Source organism: Salmo trutta, chromosome 20 (assembly GCF_901001165.1).
Source record: "Salmo trutta chromosome 20, fSalTru1.1, whole genome shotgun sequence".
Taxonomy (NCBI): Eukaryota; Metazoa; Chordata; class Actinopteri; order Salmoniformes; family Salmonidae; genus Salmo; species Salmo trutta.
Genome location: NC_042976.1, coordinates 32,435,720 through 32,452,332, shown reverse-complemented (window position 1 = coordinate 32,452,332; position 16,613 = coordinate 32,435,720). Strand labels below are relative to the sequence as shown.

The following is a 16,613-nucleotide window of genomic DNA, read 5'->3' as shown; positions in this document are numbered from 1 at the left end:
TACCAGGCAGTGTCAGAGGGCCTTAAAAATTGTCAGACTCCAACGACCCTAGTCATAGACTGTTCTCTCTGCTACCGCACGGCAAGCGGTACCGGAGTGTCAAGTCTAGGTCCGAGAGGCTTCTAAACAGCTTCTACCCCCAAGCCATAAGACTCCTGAACACCTAATCAAATGGCTACCCAGACTATTTGCATTGTAGTTGTGGTCCCCAACCTTTTGAGTCAAGATCACTTATGCAGTCAAAAAGCAAGCCGAGATCTACCGCTAAAACAAATGTCAAGATTTTGAACAACCTAATAAAAACCGTTATGTAAGAATGAGGTTTGTGCAGTTGCCCTAATACCTTATCACAGCATATTGGCTATATGCCTGGTCTGCCAATATTGTTCTTCTATACAGACCATATTATATTTCAAAACTCGAGCTTTGATAACTAGATCAGTTGGTGCAGCACTTGCGATGCAAAGCTGAGCATAAATTGAAATAATTTGCAAATCAGATGTTTTTATTTTACTGGACTGATTGCGTCTGATGGTCATGGTGCGTTCAAGACAACTGGGAACTCGAGAGAAATAAAGTTCAAATCATGACGTCTGTGAACTTTAGGTCGCAGCTCTAGAAAGATGTCGGAGTTTCTGATTTGGATGACCGTTCAAAACGATTTTCCCCAGTCGGATCTCGTTTATTTCCGAGTTCCCAGTTGTCATTAACGCTCGGAAGTTGGAGATTTCCGAGTTACCAGTTGTTTTGAACACGGCATTAGTCTCAACGGAGGGAGGGAAAGAGCACCTGAGGTTACCCATCTCACGGTCCTTGCTCTCTCCTAACTTTTCTCCGGTGAGACTGACCAGAGAAAGGGGCTACAGTCTTCCACCTGTTAATGTTGCGACAGTTCGTTTCTGGTAACAGAACAAAATAGTCAGTACATAGTAACTTCTAATTTATCTGTACTTTAATTAATGCAAACACGTGTATGGTAAATATGTCGTTTGTATACGGTCTCTCTGTGACACCTCGCAGGGCAAACAGGAAAGAGAATGACACCTCCTTTGTTCTCTCTTTTATTCTCTGACAGAGTTAGTTCCCGCTCAATGCTGGCCTGTCAGAGGGAGGAGGAGCGTGGTTTAAACTTGCTCCTCCTGTCGTCGGCGTGCAGGCTGATCCCAGCGTCGTGACGCACTTCCTGTTGCCGGTTGTAGTTCTTCTTGTCTTCAACAGTTGATTTACTCGTAATTTATATACTTAATATTGTAACATAGCTTTCCCGGTATATTATATAAGTTATGCATACAAATAGCCAGTTCAACCCTAACACACCCGATGGCGAAACTCGATTTGCACCGCATCTGCCTCGGGCACAAATTAATGTTGTTCCTACGACTAGAGAAAGTGGGAAAAAAACCTCGATATAAAAATAGACACGAGGAGCTGGTAATACTAATAAAAACGCATGGCTATTGATACACTTGGCTTATCATTCCTTGCAGTTGCAGCGCGAGTGGAAGTAGAGAGAAGCGCGTTTTGTAATAGTGTTGAATACAACTTCGACATGAACTCACTCAAAAATAGCAGCTCTTTGCTGTATTTTTTTTGACAGTCTCTCGTTGGTCATGGTTTTAAAACATATTAAATCTCACGTAGGCTAGTGTCAAACTTCGTTGTGTCCAGGGTCGTGGAAGCTGTAGGTACGGTGCTTTGAGCTGTCTGATTGACCAGCGCAGTAGCCACAGTTCTCGTCCGTCGGGTAGGCTGAGTTCGTCTTTTCAGACACAATAAATGGTTCAAAATGGGAACACTTTGCTTACCCTGTTTGCAGGGCTTCTGAATCAAGAGCACCTACCGGCAACTCGGAAAAAAGGGGCGCAAGCCTTTGTGCCATTTATCATTGGCTTTTCTACAGAAATGTTTGGTGATCGACTAGGAATGCTTCGAAGGTCGTCCAGTCAATCGGTGACCCCTGCTGTAGTTCATGTGTGAGAGAGAAGATAATATCCAAAGAGGGAAATTAGTTAGAGTACAGTATGCTTCTGTAGACTATTAATGCTAGATCAGAATAGGATTGTAAACACAATGACTAATGACATGGAGGGTAGTGCTACAGTGTCTCTGCCTCTGACTGTTAGAACACCCTTATCTGGAGTGGAAATGGTTATGTTCATGGAAGCAGTTTTGATGTAGGCTACAGTACCTGTTCTCCAGTAAGTGATGAGGAGATAACGGTGTTAATCACTTCAGCCTCTGTCTTGTCCCTCTGTATTAAACACAGCACAGGGATAGAGTGATTACAGAGAGCTTTAGGGAAAGCTGTCCTCAATGGAACTGCTGGGGATAGTTCATGTCCTTGACATCAAAGTCTAGGGCCCTGTTTTGGAAATGGTTAAAATACCAAATTCCTCATGACAATCACTGATATAATAGGTGAAAGCAAGGATTCCATGTCATAGCTTTCACTTATCTAGCCATGTTAGATCAGTGATTACTTCAAGGAAGGAAAGATGCATTTTTAAAAGTAATCGAACAGGGACTACCGGTATGAATTTGTGAGTGAGTGGTTGCTATTGTCATGTTTGTCCCCTTCCTCTGCTTTAGGGGGCGATGGTGGAGAAGAGGATCCTTGCCAGGGTTCACAGTCACTTCATCGTGTCCCTGGCCTAGAATACTCTGTCTGGTTATGACCATCATGAATGGAGGTGACCTGAAGTAAACTCATGCACAAAGCACATACCCACACACACTGCAGGAACTATCCTATTTGTGGTTTCTTGTAATAGATCTGTAACATGTTTGTTCTCGTACTGCCCCAGATACCACATCTACCTGATGGATGAGAACAACCCAGGGTTTGAGGAGCCCAGAGCCTGTTTCTATTCTGCTCCAATCATCCAGGGCATGGAGCACCTCCACCAGAAGAGCATCATCTACAGAGACCTCAAACCTGAGAACGTGCTCCTGGATAGTGAAGGTACACACTGAGATACAGCTATGTACACACACACGTTTGTGTGACGTGATGCTTTGTGATGCAACGCTGTCCTTAGGTAACGTGCGTACTCTGACCTGGGTCTGGCTGTTGAACTAAAAGAGAACCAGACAAAGAGCAATAGGCTATGCCGGAACTCCAGGTCAGTCTCACCTGCTCAACCTCATTATCTCACAATGGGGCTCACGTTTAGTGTCTCCAAGAAGCGCCATTCTGTCTCTTGTGACGGATCTTTAACCTTTGACCTCTGCCCCAAGGGTTTATGGCCCCGGAGCTGCTAAAGGGGATGACACCTCAGTAGACTATTTCACCCTGGGGGTCACGCTGTTTGAGTTCATGGCAGCCAAGAACCTGTTTAGGGAACGAGGGGAGAAGGTAACCCACTCTATCCTGCCTCCCTTTCATGTCTTTACTCTTCAAACTGATAAATGTGAAGGCAAATCCGTTTAATTCAGAGTTCTCCAGTTCTGGTCGTGTTGTAGAGCCACTGGAGTCTGAAGGCTTTTGTTCCATCTCGGCACTAACACACCTGTTTTTCATTCTTCATTCATAGACAATGATTATTTGAGTCAGGTGTGTTAGTGCAGGGCTGGAACAAAAGCCTGTACACCCAGTAGCTCTCCTGGTCCGGAGTTGGTCTATGACTTTGATGTAATGTCTCTAGCCTGTAATGTCTCTAACCTGTGGTCGTCTTCTGGTCAGGTTGAGAAGGAAGAGCTGAAGGAGCGGGACAGTGGTCTACCCAGAGACATTCAGTGAGAATGGCAAGTCCATCTGCTCCGAGCTGCTGGAGAAAAAGGTGGACCATAGACTAGGTTTCAAGAACGGCGCCTGTGACGAGATCAGGGCACAAGCTTCTTCAGCGGCATCCACTGGAGGAGACTGGACGCAGGTAAGGATGCAAATTCCAAGTGATAACAGAACCAAATGGTAAATTCTAAATCTAGGCTGTATTTGGGCCATTATAATTTTGCTTGGTTTCTATCTAGGTCATCTGCCACAAAGAGACTTTGTGGCACACTATCCCGCCCTATGAAGTTTCCTGCGCTGGGAGTCTATCTTGGAACAGCACAAGTCATCCACCTGCTGCTTGGCTTGACTGTTGCTGTGGAAAAGGAGGACAAAATGCAGAGCGCAGATGTTTCGGACCAGACCAACAGTAGCCCTTTGCAGTGATGTTGTGTTTAGTTCACTAGTCATGGAAAATTCCAACTGATGACATCACAAAGCACTGTCAACTGAATATTTATTCAATGCTTGACGTTTGGAAAAGAACAATGGGAAAAACTGTAGAAAAAAAAATGCTCTGGGAGCTTGATGGGGACATACACTGGCCTTGTGACAATGACACCTGAACCCAGACAAACACTCAAACAGAACAGAACAGGCGATCAAGTTCTACACATCAACTTTGCCATGGAACACTTGAGTGGTACGGACTGCCCATTGGTTGAGACTGTTCCGCTGATCCTAGAGTGAGAAAGGGCTTTGGACCTCCGTAATTCAGTTGGGCTCAGCAATAGATATTATTCTGTATTCCCAAAGCATACTGACAGATCATCAAGACATATAAGCATGTGGTGTGTGTGAGTGGGAAAAAGAGAGAAAATGAAAGATACTGTTTGATTCTGCAATGAAACTGTAACAAACCGGTAGTATAACTCACTAGCATTAGTGAAATGTGCTAAGTAACACGTGAACTCTTGCCGTTCTGTAAATATACAGTGCCCTCCTGAGTTATTGGCACCCTAGGTAAATATGAACTAAAAACGCTGTGAAAAAATGTAATTGTTGACTATCAGCTTGATCTTACACTCAAAATATCCTATGAATCTAACCTTTTAATTCAGTCAAATTGTTTTTAATAAATAAATTGTCATTAATAAATATTTTATTCAAATATGCGTGTCACAATTATTGGCACCCCTAGAAATTCTTATGAACAAAATCTGATGTATATTCTGATTTATTAAGATTTGACTTTTTAAAGTTCATCTGAGTCTTTGGGAACTCTTAAGTGGTCATCCATGACTTCCTGTTTCACTGGGGTATAAATATGAGGTGACACACACTTAGTCATCCATCAGCATGGGAAAGGCCAGAGAACACACAAATTATATTAGACAATGTTGTTGATCTTCATAAATCAGGCAATGGCTATTAAAAAGATAGCTACAAGCCTAAAAATACCCATCTCCACTGTTAGGGCAATAAGAAATGTAAAACAACTGGAGCTGTGATGAGTCTGCCTGGAAGAGGATGTGTATTTTGCCCCCACGCAGTGAGAAAGATGGTTCAAGTGGCAAAAAAATATCCAAGGATCACAGTTGGGGAATTGCAGAAGTTGGTTACAGCTTGAGGTCACCAAGTCTCCAAAACTACAATTAAGACACCACCTCCATGCCAACAAGTTATTTGGAAGAGTTGCCAGAAAAAACCTCAGATGTCACCAATCCTCAAATGCAAGCACCTGGAGTTTGCTAAATGTCATTGGGGCTTTGATTGGAACCAGGTTCTATGGTCTGATGAGACTAAAATAGAGCTATTTGGCACAAACACGAGAGGTGGGTTTGGTGTAAAAAGAGCCATGGGCATGCAGAAAATAACCTAATCCCCATTGTGAAGTATGGTGTTGGATCTGTGATGATGTGGGGCTGTTTTAATTCCAAAGGCCCTGTGAACCTTGTTAGGGTACATGGCATCATGGACTCCATTAAGTACCAGGAGATTTAGGACAAAACCTGTCTGCCTCTGCCTGGAGGCTAAAACTTTGTCGTCATTGGATCTTCCAGCAGGTCAACGATCCAAAGCATACCTTCAAACCCACACAAATGTTTCACTGACCAAGCTTTTGCAATGGCCATCCCAGTCTCCTGACCTAAACCTTATTAAAAACCTGTGTGGTGAGCTGAAGAGGAGAGTCCACAAGCGAGGACCAAGGCCTCTGAAGGATCTGAAGAGTTTCTGTATGGAGGAATGGTCTTAATTCTGCCTCATCAAACATTATAGGAGACTCAGAGCTGTTATCTTGGCAAAGGGAGGGTGCACAAAGTACTAAATGCAGGCGTGCCAATAATTGTGACATTGTTTTTTATAAAATAATTATTTCATGACGATTTTAATTTCTTTGAAAATGTTTAACTCAAAGGATAGATTCATATCATATTTTCAGTGTAAGATCAAGCTGATAAACAACAATGACATTTTTCACAGTTGTTTTTGTTCATATTTACCTAGGATGCCAATAATTAATGAGGGCACTGTATATAAAAATGGGTGTTTAACTTCTTATTAAACTAGTCTGTTTTCATGTTTACTGGAAAAGTGTTTGACAATTGTCGTATATGGAGGTGATACTGTCTCTTGTAGAGTTTTGACAGTAACTTTATACAGTAACTTTCAGTATATCTGTGTTGATGCCAATGCAGACTATGCATAAGTATGGAGAAAGGAACACATTTTTCACACTGTATTGCAAAGCAAATTTATTAATAAAACATTTGTCGCTATCAAATGTATGAAGAAAAAAAAACTGGTAGATAAAATAGTTTTTCGAAAAGTCACATGGAGTTTCTGCATGACACATTGTAAATATAATGTAACTCACATGAATGTCATTGAAACACAGAATCAGCTTTTGTTGTCTAATAAGTCTATGCTGATGAGGTGAATGTAACCATCCCGAGGATGACTTAGCACCACAGAATGGGCTCCAGGCAGTCCGTTCTCTGTAGTGAGCTAGTGAGCTCCTGTTTCATCCACGATGGAGAACAACCTCCACCTCTTCTTTCTATTTCTCACCTCTTTTCCTTGAGTCTAGCTCCTCTCCTCCCTTGTCTCTCCATCCCTCTTTCTCCTTTATTTCTCACTATCCCCTCCACTTCTATCCTCTCTCCCTCCTTTCCTCCCTCTCACTCCCGTGCCGTGGCCTTGTAGATCCTCATGTCCCCCTCCTCCAGCTCTGTCAGTAGCGTCGTATTAAAACAACCCTCAAAGCTCTCCTTGAACCTCAGGTCTGACTGAAACCTCACCTTATTGGCCCACAGGAGCGTGGTGCCACTTGCTGGTCTGCAGAAGTGGTGCATGGTCGCCAGCAGCTCCTCCAGGTAGTCGTGGTGATACACCACATCAGCTGCCAGAACATAGTCGTAGCGACAGGAAGTGCAGGGGAAGTCTCTCTCGAGGTCTTGACCCCAGGTGAGGGCCCTCACCTGGGGCGTGTAGCGGCAGCGGCTCTTGGAGTTACGAGAGAGGTTAAAGGTCAGGTTGGGAAGGATTTCGGGCAGGTCGGTGGCCGTTACCCAGGCTCCTGGAAAACAGGCCACAAGGGAACAATCAGTCAGTCAATAAGTCGAATGAATCAGTCTATCAAACTATGTTACCAACTGACAGACTCACCCAGTAGACTGGCCAGTGGCCACTATACAGTTAGGCAGACTGACTAAGAGACTGAAGGACAGACTCACCCAGTAGACTCGCCACAATAGACAGTAAGCCTGTGCCTGCCCCAATCTCTAGAACTGCTTTATCCAGGAGATTCACCTGCTGCCGGTTATTCTCCAGGAACTGACTTAGAGCCACCGCCTACACACACACACACACACACAATCATCATCATCATCCCTACAATCCACTATCGCACAATGATTGTTAGTAAATCCAGATCAGTCAATATGAATTAAGTGCATTGCGTTTACATTCTTCCTTGTAAAAATGGGTTTCTATCATCATATTCCACTGTCGGTGTGCATCTGTAGCACTCACCCCCGGCCAGATGAGGGCGCCGTAGGAGTCCAGAGACTCTCGGATGCAGATTTCATAACCAGCGATAAAGAAGGACTCTTTTCCCAGGGTGTAGTAAACACTGGGCTCCCAGACGTTCAGTCTGTCCAACGCCTCGCTGGCCATCTGCTTACAGTCAGACACCACTGTAGAGACCAGGACCACAATACAACCAGGAACTCTACACCACACTGGATGGCCAACATTTTAATAATCACTACTACAGTACACACGGTCACAACATAAGACTGACCATTACACACAACCACAGATCGAACAATGAGACAGATGTTTCACAGGATGTATAAATCTGAAGCATCCGGGTGGCATTTCCACTCACCACCAAATTTGGTGATGAGAGGAAGTCAAGTGGCTGGCAGTGGGAGAAGAAGTAGTCATCAGCAAAGTCTGTGCTAATAGGAAAAGTGTGAGAATTAGTTCACATTTTTTTATACACTAGATCACAGTCACCATTCCTTACTGTTAAGGTTAGGAAACCACTGCTTGCCTTCACCTGCTGTTCCATTTTCCATCGTCTCTTCTTCTTCCCTGTTCTCACCAGGCTCTCCATCTGTCCTTTCTTTCTTGGGAACCTCCTGGTCAGACTGTTTGGCTGTAGAGGAGGTCTCCATCGCCACAGAACACTGTTGACGTTAGACTACACTTTAGTTGACCTTGTGCTTGGACTGGGCAACGGTGAGTCCGCTGCTCCCCTATCTCCCCTGGGTCTGGTTGTCTGGGTTCGGGCCCAGAGAAATTCTTATTTATAACCAACCGTCAGCAGCAAGCCACTCACGCTCTGAAAGGGAATACATCACCGACCTCCCTCAGCTCAATACTCTTACGGTTTATCTTCTCCACACATACAATCACCAGACTTCACATCAAAACATTGCTCGCTAAGATGGTGTTTGTAAGTATCAGAATGTAGCATCATTAATACAAGTAAGTTATAATGTAACAAGGCTTTTACAGACACATTCATCACCACATACTAATGTCCAGGAGGCTTGCAGACTCATAGACTCATGCTCCAGAGAAATGAATACAGTTGAATGAAATTGAACAGAATGCGTGAGATAAGATGGGATGATGTATGATATGTAATACAGACCTGTGTGAGGTGGTGGTCTCTTTCTCTGTCTTTGTGACTGACCTTCTGCATCCTGTGTTTATAGCTGGCCAGCATCCCTTTAAACATGTCCCCAAAACACTGAGCTATAATTACGGAAGGGAGGGAACGTCAGACTAAGCTAGTATGATAGAGTGACAGTCAGCGAGAGTGGGAGACAGATATGCTGCCTAAAGCCAGACCCCTACTTTGACTAAAGCCCTCTCCACTGTTCACTGATCCCACTCACATGGAGCCAAGTGAAGTCACCATTTACAGAGATGTTTATGTGTGTGTTCCACAGGAGGTTGATGGCACCTTAACTGGGGAGGACGGGCTCATGGTATTGGCCGGAGCAGAATCAGTGGAATGGTATCAAATACATGGATTCCAGGTGTTTGATGCCATTCCATTTACTCCATTTCAGCCATTATTATGAGCCGTCCTTCCCTCAGCAGCCTCCATTGGTGTGGGCGTCCGTGTGTGCAGGTTAGTGTAGAACCTAAGCCGAGGATAACTTTCTGCTGGTCTAAATAAAACAGCGGACTTTGCAACACAGTGCCGTACCAGTGAATGGCCAGGGCACTCTGGTTCGGAGGGCACAGCGGGCACTGGTGTCCCATATCAGAGGGTCACTCTTCATGTATATGTTGAGACTTCGTTGTTCTCACCTGTGTGTGTCTGTGTGTGTGCGTGCGTGTGCGTGCGTGCGGTTAGCTGTAATTAAATGAAATCCAGCAGTATCTTGCAACCCCCGTTAGGAATGTTTTTAGAGCCTCTGAGTTGCAATACCCTCCTCCACTGAGTTTGGAAAGCATGGTTTGATCCCATATCGACTATCTGCAGCCCGTTTAAGCCAGACTTATGAGAGTATGACAATAATATGAGATATGGACTTAGAGTTACATAGAGAGCAAGGGCACACTTATGGCATGCCTGTCGTGGTTACTGCCTATCAGTGGCGGTTCTAGACCATTTCAACTGGGCGGGCCAAGCTGGGGCCAGTTGTACTGTTAGAGGGGCCAGTTACATTAGACGTTATTGTTGTCATATCGTTTTCTTCACTTTCTTGACAAAATAATTTCATACTCCACATTTAGGGGGGCCACAAGGGGGTCCAAAATTGTTGTCACAGGGGCACTGCCCCCCCCCCCCCCAGAACCGCTAGTGCTGCCTATGGCTCAGATTACACTATACACTTTGTGAAAGTCTTATGAAGTTACTGTGTGACATTAGTTTGTGGGGTCAAGCATCGCTGACCCGGACTTGATCCCCTCTCTTCCCTGTCAGCACTGACCAGGGAATGAGTTGGCTCTCTTCTCCTGTTTCTCTCACCACAATTGACTCACTCTCTCTCTCTCTCTCTCTCTGTCTCTGTCATTCATCTCCCCAGCCTGTATTCTCTCGCATGCACGCATGCATGGATAACCACACACAGACTAGAGGCAACTGACACTAACAGATGAGAGGATTTCTGAGTGTGTAAATCTATAAGCCAGGCTCGTTGTCATGTAAATGATATCGCTCAATATCAAAACACTCATACCACTCTAAGCACAGGATCTCTCAAATAGTTTGATTTGTGTCAGGCAGTAAGAGGGTTGTTTGATTGGTGATTATGTACAGAACAGAACAGCCTGTTTCATTGGCTTTCCTGTTTTATGAGCAAATCTTTGATTGGCAGGACTTATTCCTCCAAAAATGGATCAGAGTATTCTGATCTCCTGTCACGCCGCTGGATAATAGCTGATCTGGAGAGGCTTGGAATACCATGTGAGTTAATACCATTCCCAGTTGTATCCAAGAGAGACAGGTGAGTAGAATAGATCATGGGACTGTGCTATGTGGGAGATGTAGTTGTAATTTTTATGACCAGGCATGTTTGACTTACAGTAAACAGTTGGTTTGGGGTCAGTGAGACAATGGCAGTGGATGTCTGGTGAACAGTTGTGAGGCTAGAGTATGCCAAATATGGATGGGCCTACAGCTCATGTAGTTTATGATTGAGTGTTGATGGAGTGGAGTCTAATCCAGCCTCTGTGTGTGTGTGTGTGTGTGTGTGTGTGTGTGTGTGTGTGTGTGTGTGTGTGTGTGTGTGTGTGTGTGTGTGTGTGTGTGTGTGTGTGTGTGTGTGTGTGTGTGTGTGTGTGTGTGTTAGTCAGGCAGGCTACAGGCTTATTCATTCTCATAGCCCTCTGGAGAAACAGGTGTGTCTGGGCTTAAAGAGTGCACACAAGTCCACAGTAGCAACAGCTGCAGAAGAAGTTTCATCTTAATGGAATACAAAAATACTGGTTTAATACAGAGGGACCGTTTCCCAGACACAGATTAAGCCTACCCATAGGAGAAAAAATAAATAAATTTCAATATATTTAACGTCACATAAAATGTATTTCAATGGGAACAAAGATCATATTTTTTTGGAGAAAAGTCCTCTGGTCTGATGAAACAAAAATAGAACTGTTTGGCCATAATAACCATCGATATGTTTGTTGGAAAAAGGGGGAGGCTTGCAAGCCGAAGAACACCATCCCAACCGTGAAACACGGGGGTGGCAACATCATGTTGTGGGGGTGCTTTGCTGCAGGAGGGACTTATGCACTTCACAAAAATAGATTGCATCATGAGGAGGGAAAATTATGTGGATATTGAAGCAACATCTCAAGACATCAGTCAGGAAGTTAAAGCTTGGTCGCAAATGGGTCTTCCAAATGGACAATGACCCCAAGCATACTTCCAAAGTTATGGCAAAATGGCTTAAGGACAACAAAGTCAAGGTATTGGAGTGGCCATCACAAAGCCCTAACCTCAATCCTATAGAAAATGTGTGGGCAGAACTGAAAAAGTGTGTGCGAGCAAAGAGGCCTACAAACCTGACTCAGTTACACCAGCTCTGTCAGGAGGAATGGGCCAAAATTCACCCAACTTATTGTGGGAAGCTTGTGGAAGGCTCCCCGAAATGTTTGACCCAAGTTAAACAATTTAAAGGCAATGCTACCAAATAATATTTGAGTGTATGTAAACTTCTGATCCACTTTGAATGTGATGAAAAAAATAAAAGCTGAAATAAATAATTCTCTCTACTATTATTCTGACATTTCACATTCTTAAAATAAGTGGTGATCCTAACTGACCTACGACAGGGAATTTTTACTAGGATTAAATGATAGGAATTGTGAAAAACTGAGTTTAAATGTATTTGGCTAAGGTGTATGTAAACTTCTGACTTCAACTGTATTATACCCCCCCCCCCCTTCTCTGCGCTCTGTCTTTGTTTTAAAGACTCTTCATCTTCTGTGTGCCCTGTAGAGGCTTCATTGAATGAACCGGTCATCTGCTACATACTGGACGGAGTCCTGATTCTCTACTCCATCATCACCACCGTTCTATTCTTCATAGTGAAGGTGAGTCACAATACAGGGGGGTAATGCCACTTCCATTGTCTACCAATGATGAGGTACTAGTTATTTAAGTGTATACAGTGAGGATGAGTTCTTGCACAGGTTACAGAGGCGTGTTATCGTTCAATTGAATACATATAAATGGATGTAGAACAGTGTTATCAACTCCTTGTTTCTGCCCCTCACCTCTTCTCTCTGTTTGCAGTGGGGCCAGTCTGTAACTGAACCTGTGGAGGACTCCACATATGCAGTGAGTTTCCTACAACGTCCCATACCTTTTGTTAGTGTGTGTGTGTGTGTGTGTGTGTGTGTGTGTGTGTGTGTGTGTGTGTGTGTGTGTGTGTGTGTGTGTGTGTATGGTGGCATCATGGACATGACATGATACTGACATTCTGAATGTACTGTACCGGTCAAAAGTTTGGACACATCTACTCATTCAAGGGTTTTTCTTCATTTTTACTGTTTCTACTTTGTAGAGTAATAGTGAAGACATCAAAACTATGAAATAACACATGAAATCATGTAGTAACCAAAAACATGTTAAAAAAATCTAAATATAGTTTATATTTTAGATTCTTCAAAGTAGCCACCCTTTGCCTTGATGACAGTTTTGCAGACTCTCCCCATAGTATTCTCTCAACCAGCTTCACCTGGAATGCTTTTCCAACAGTCTTGAAGGAGTTCCCACATATGCTGAGCGCTTATTGGCTGGATTTCCTTCACTCTGCGGTCCAACTCATCCCAAACCATCTCAATTGGGTTGAGGTCGGGTGATTGTGGAGGCCAGGTCATCTGATGCAGCACTCCATCACTCTCTTTCTTGGTCAAATAGCCCTTACACAGCCTGGAGGTGTGTTGGGTCATTATCCTGTTGAAAAACAAATTATAGTCCACTAAGCACAAACCAGATGGGATGGCGTATCACTGCACAATGCTGTGGTAGCCATGCTGGTTAAGTGTGCCTTAAATTCTAAATAAATCACTGACAGTGTCACCAGCAAAGCACTATTCCACCTCCTCCTCCATGCTTCACAGTGGGAACCACACATGCAGAGATCATCCATTCACCTACTCTGCGTCTCACAAAAACACGGTGGTTGGAACTAAAAATCGCAAATTTGGACTCATCAGACCAAAGGACAGATTTCCACCAGTCTAATGTCCATTGCTCGTGTTTCTTGGCCCCAGCAAGTCTCTTCTTCTTATTGGTGTCCTTTAGTAGTGGTTTCTTTGCAGCAATTTGACCATGAAGGCCTGATTCACGCAGTCTCCTCTGAACAGTTGATGTTGATGTGTTTGTTACTTGAACTCTGTGAAGCATTTATTTGGGCTGCAATTTCCAAGGCTGGTAACTCTAATGAACTTATCCTCTGCAGCAGAGGTAACTCTGGGTCTTCCTTTCCTGTGGCGGTCCTCATGAGAGCCAGATTCATCATAGTGCTTGATGGATTTTGCGACTGCACTTGAGAAACTTTCAAAGTTCTTGAAATGTTCCGCATTGACTGACCTTCATGTCTTAATGTAATGATGGACTGTCGTTTCTCTTTGCTTATTTGAGCTGTTCTTAATATGGACTTGGTCTTTTACCAAATAGGTATATCTTCTGTATTCCACCCCTACCTTGTCACAACACAACTGATTGGCTCTAATGCATTAAGAATTAAAGAAATCCCGCTATTTAACTTTTAACAAGGCACACCTGTTAATTTAAATGCATTCCAGGTAACTACCTTATGAAGCTGGTTGAGAGAATGCCAACAGTGTGTAAAGCTATTATCAAGGCAAAAGGTGGCTACTTGTAGAATCTCAAATATAAAATATATTTTGATTTGTTTAACACTTTTTTGGTTACTACGTGATTCCATATGTGTTATTTCATAGTTTTATGTCTTCACTATTATTCTACAAGGTAGAAAATAATAAATATAAAGGAAAACCCTGGAATGAGTAGGTGTATCCAAACATTTGACTGGTACTTTATATACTGAACAAAAATATAAATGCAACATAAAGTAAAGTGTTGGTCCCATGTTTCAGGAACTGAAATAAAAAATCTCAGAAATGTTCGATACGCACAAAAAGCTTACTTCTCTTAAATTTTGTGCACAAATTTGTTTACATCCCTGTTAGTGAGCATTTCTCCTTTGCAAAGATAATCCAATGCCACAGATGTCTCAAGTTTTGTGGGATCGTGCAATTTGCATGCTGACTGCAGGAATGCCCACCAGGGCTGTTTCCAGAGAATTGAATGATCATTTCTCTTCCATAAACTGCCTGCAATGTCGTTTTAGAGAATTTGGCAGTACATCCAACCAGCTTCATAACCTCAGACCACGTGTAACCATGCCAGACCAGGACCTCCACATCCGGCCTCTTCACTTGCTAGATCGTCTGAGACCAGCCACCCGGACAGCTGATGAAACTGAGAAGTTTTTCTGTCTGTAATAAAGGCCTTTTGTGGGGAAAACATATTCTGATTCGCTGGGCCTGGCTCCCCAGTGGGTGGGCCTATGCCCTCCCAGGCCCACCCATGGCTGCGCCCCTGCCCAGTCATGTGAAATGCATAGATTAGGGTGTAATGAATTTATTTTTAAATTGACTGATTGATTTCCTTATATGAACTGTAACTCTGTAAAATTTTGAAATTGTTGCATGTTGTGTTTATATTTTTGTTTCGTATACATTTTAAATACATTCTGTAATATGTTTGAATGCATTAAAAATGTATTAAATATATAATTTTTCAATGCATTATTTGGCCAATTTTAAATATTTCACATGCATCCTAGAAAATGTTTCAAGAGGAACCCTCTCTTTGATGGAACGCACATATTACAGTATGGCTTTCATGTTTTTATCAAACTTCTGTGGGTCAAAATTGCTATTGATTGTAAATGTTTTTATGTCTGCAAAATACAACATTACAGTCATCAAGTGGTGAAAGGGTTCAACAGTATAACATGCTTCAGAGGAACACTGTTTAGTGACTGTGACTAACCTGGCCTGAATGTGTTTAATCTCCAGATATGATTGAATAAGGTTGCCATTTTCATGTAATGCGATGCAAAGCTGGTCTAGATTTCAACGCCAGTAGTAGATTGGAGTTGTATTGTGAGGGCTGATCTCCTAAACCCTGCCAAAGGCCCGGTTCCCGGTACATGAACAATGACCTTGTTTCTGATCATCACCCAAACAGGCCTCAATTGTCTCTCAGTGAAAGGTTGCCTTTCTCAACCACTGGCTGTAATTAGACAGAGAGAGAAAGAGGGATGGAGGGGGAGAGAGAGCATGAGTGCCCATTTCAGTGTGTTTGTGTTTGTACGTGAGATAATTTTGTATTATGAGTTTGCGTGTGATATCTCTGTGTGCGTGGTAATTAGTGATTCAAATGATTAGACAGGGTTGATTGTCACCTGAGAGCTGCTAATGCTGCCTCTTTCTCAGAAGCCCATTAACAGCCTCTGTAGTCCAATGGAAAATGAGTCACACTCATACACAACTATGTATGAGTCCCAGCAGGCTTTATTGTGTGTGTGTGTGTGTGTGTGTGTGTGTGTGTGTGTGTGTGTGTGTGTGTGTGTGTGTGTGTGTGTGTGTGTGTGTGTGTGTGTGTGTGTGTGTGTGTGTGTGTGTGTGTGTGTGTGTGTGTGTGTGTGTGTGTGTGTGTGTGTGTGTGTGTGTGTGTGTGTGTGTGTGTGTGTGTTTGAAAGGGTGCTGAGCTCCACTAATTCTGATGGAGATCTGTGGACGGGCGTACAGTAATTCAGTCTATTCTCTCAACTTCTCAAAAACACTGCCACATATTCACACAGATACACTATTTACCATCCCAGTGGACAATGAGACAGAGTTAAAATACTAGAGCTGGATGTGTGCAGCCTTCGTCACCATGGGAGACTGTTGGCCCGGGAACAAACACTCGCTTGGACAGAGTGGCTCTTCCCTGATCCAACAGACGACATGCAGGAAACACTGGAATGTTTGGAATTGTGAGTCTGATGAAGAGAAAGCTGTATATGGGCTGTGCAGTGTATGGGTCTAATATGTATGTGAGTCCTATATGGGTCTAATATGGGTTGTATACACTGAGGGTACAAAACATTAGGAACAGCTTCCTAATATTGAGTTTTACCGCCTTTTTCTCTTAGAACAGTTTCAATTCATTGGGGCATGGACTCTACAAGGTGTCGAAAGTGTTCCACAGGGATGCTGGCCTATGTTGACTCCAATGCTTCCTACAGTTGTGTCAGGTTGGCTGGCTGTCCTTTGGGTGGTGGACCATTCTTGATACACATGGGAAACTGTTGAGTGTGAAAAACCCAGAAGCATTGCAGTTCTT

General features: G+C 43.4%; 1 protein-coding gene and 1 pseudogene across 1 annotated transcript; one reads left to right on the top strand and one right to left on the bottom strand.

Annotated features, from left to right (window-relative positions):
• Nucleotides 1–2,070: 2,070 nt before the first annotated feature.
• Nucleotides 2,071–3,895, top strand: LOC115156364 (rhodopsin kinase-like; annotated as a pseudogene).
• Nucleotides 3,896–6,882: 2,987 nt separating this feature from the next.
• Nucleotides 6,883–8,325, bottom strand: mettl21cb (methyltransferase 21C, AARS1 lysine b). Its single transcript, XM_029701923.1, has 4 exons — nt 8,244–8,325; nt 7,745–7,908; nt 7,447–7,564; nt 6,883–7,289 (listed from the first exon to the last, which is right to left on the bottom strand). Exons 1-4 carry the CDS (start codon nt 8,293–8,295, stop codon nt 6,892–6,894), a joined length of 732 nt encoding a protein of 243 aa, XP_029557783.1. The 5' UTR covers nt 8,296–8,325; the 3' UTR covers nt 6,883–6,891.
• Nucleotides 8,326–16,613: the final 8,288 nt, after the last annotated feature.

Excerpts from the sequence above, each read along its gene's own strand:
- mettl21cb (XM_029701923.1), bottom strand. The coding sequence starts at position 8,295 with ATGGAAAATGGAACAGCAGGTGAAGGCAAGCAGTGGTTTCCTAACCTT. Across the intron at positions 7,909-8,243 it reads GTGGTTTCCTAACCTTAACA|TGGTGTCTGACTGTAAGCAG; the intron begins GTAAGGAATGGT and ends TGGTCTCTACAG. Across the intron at positions 7,565-7,744 it reads GCGCCCTCATCTGGCCGGGG|GCGGTGGCTCTAAGTCAGTT; the intron begins GTGAGTGCTACA and ends GTGTGTGTGTAG.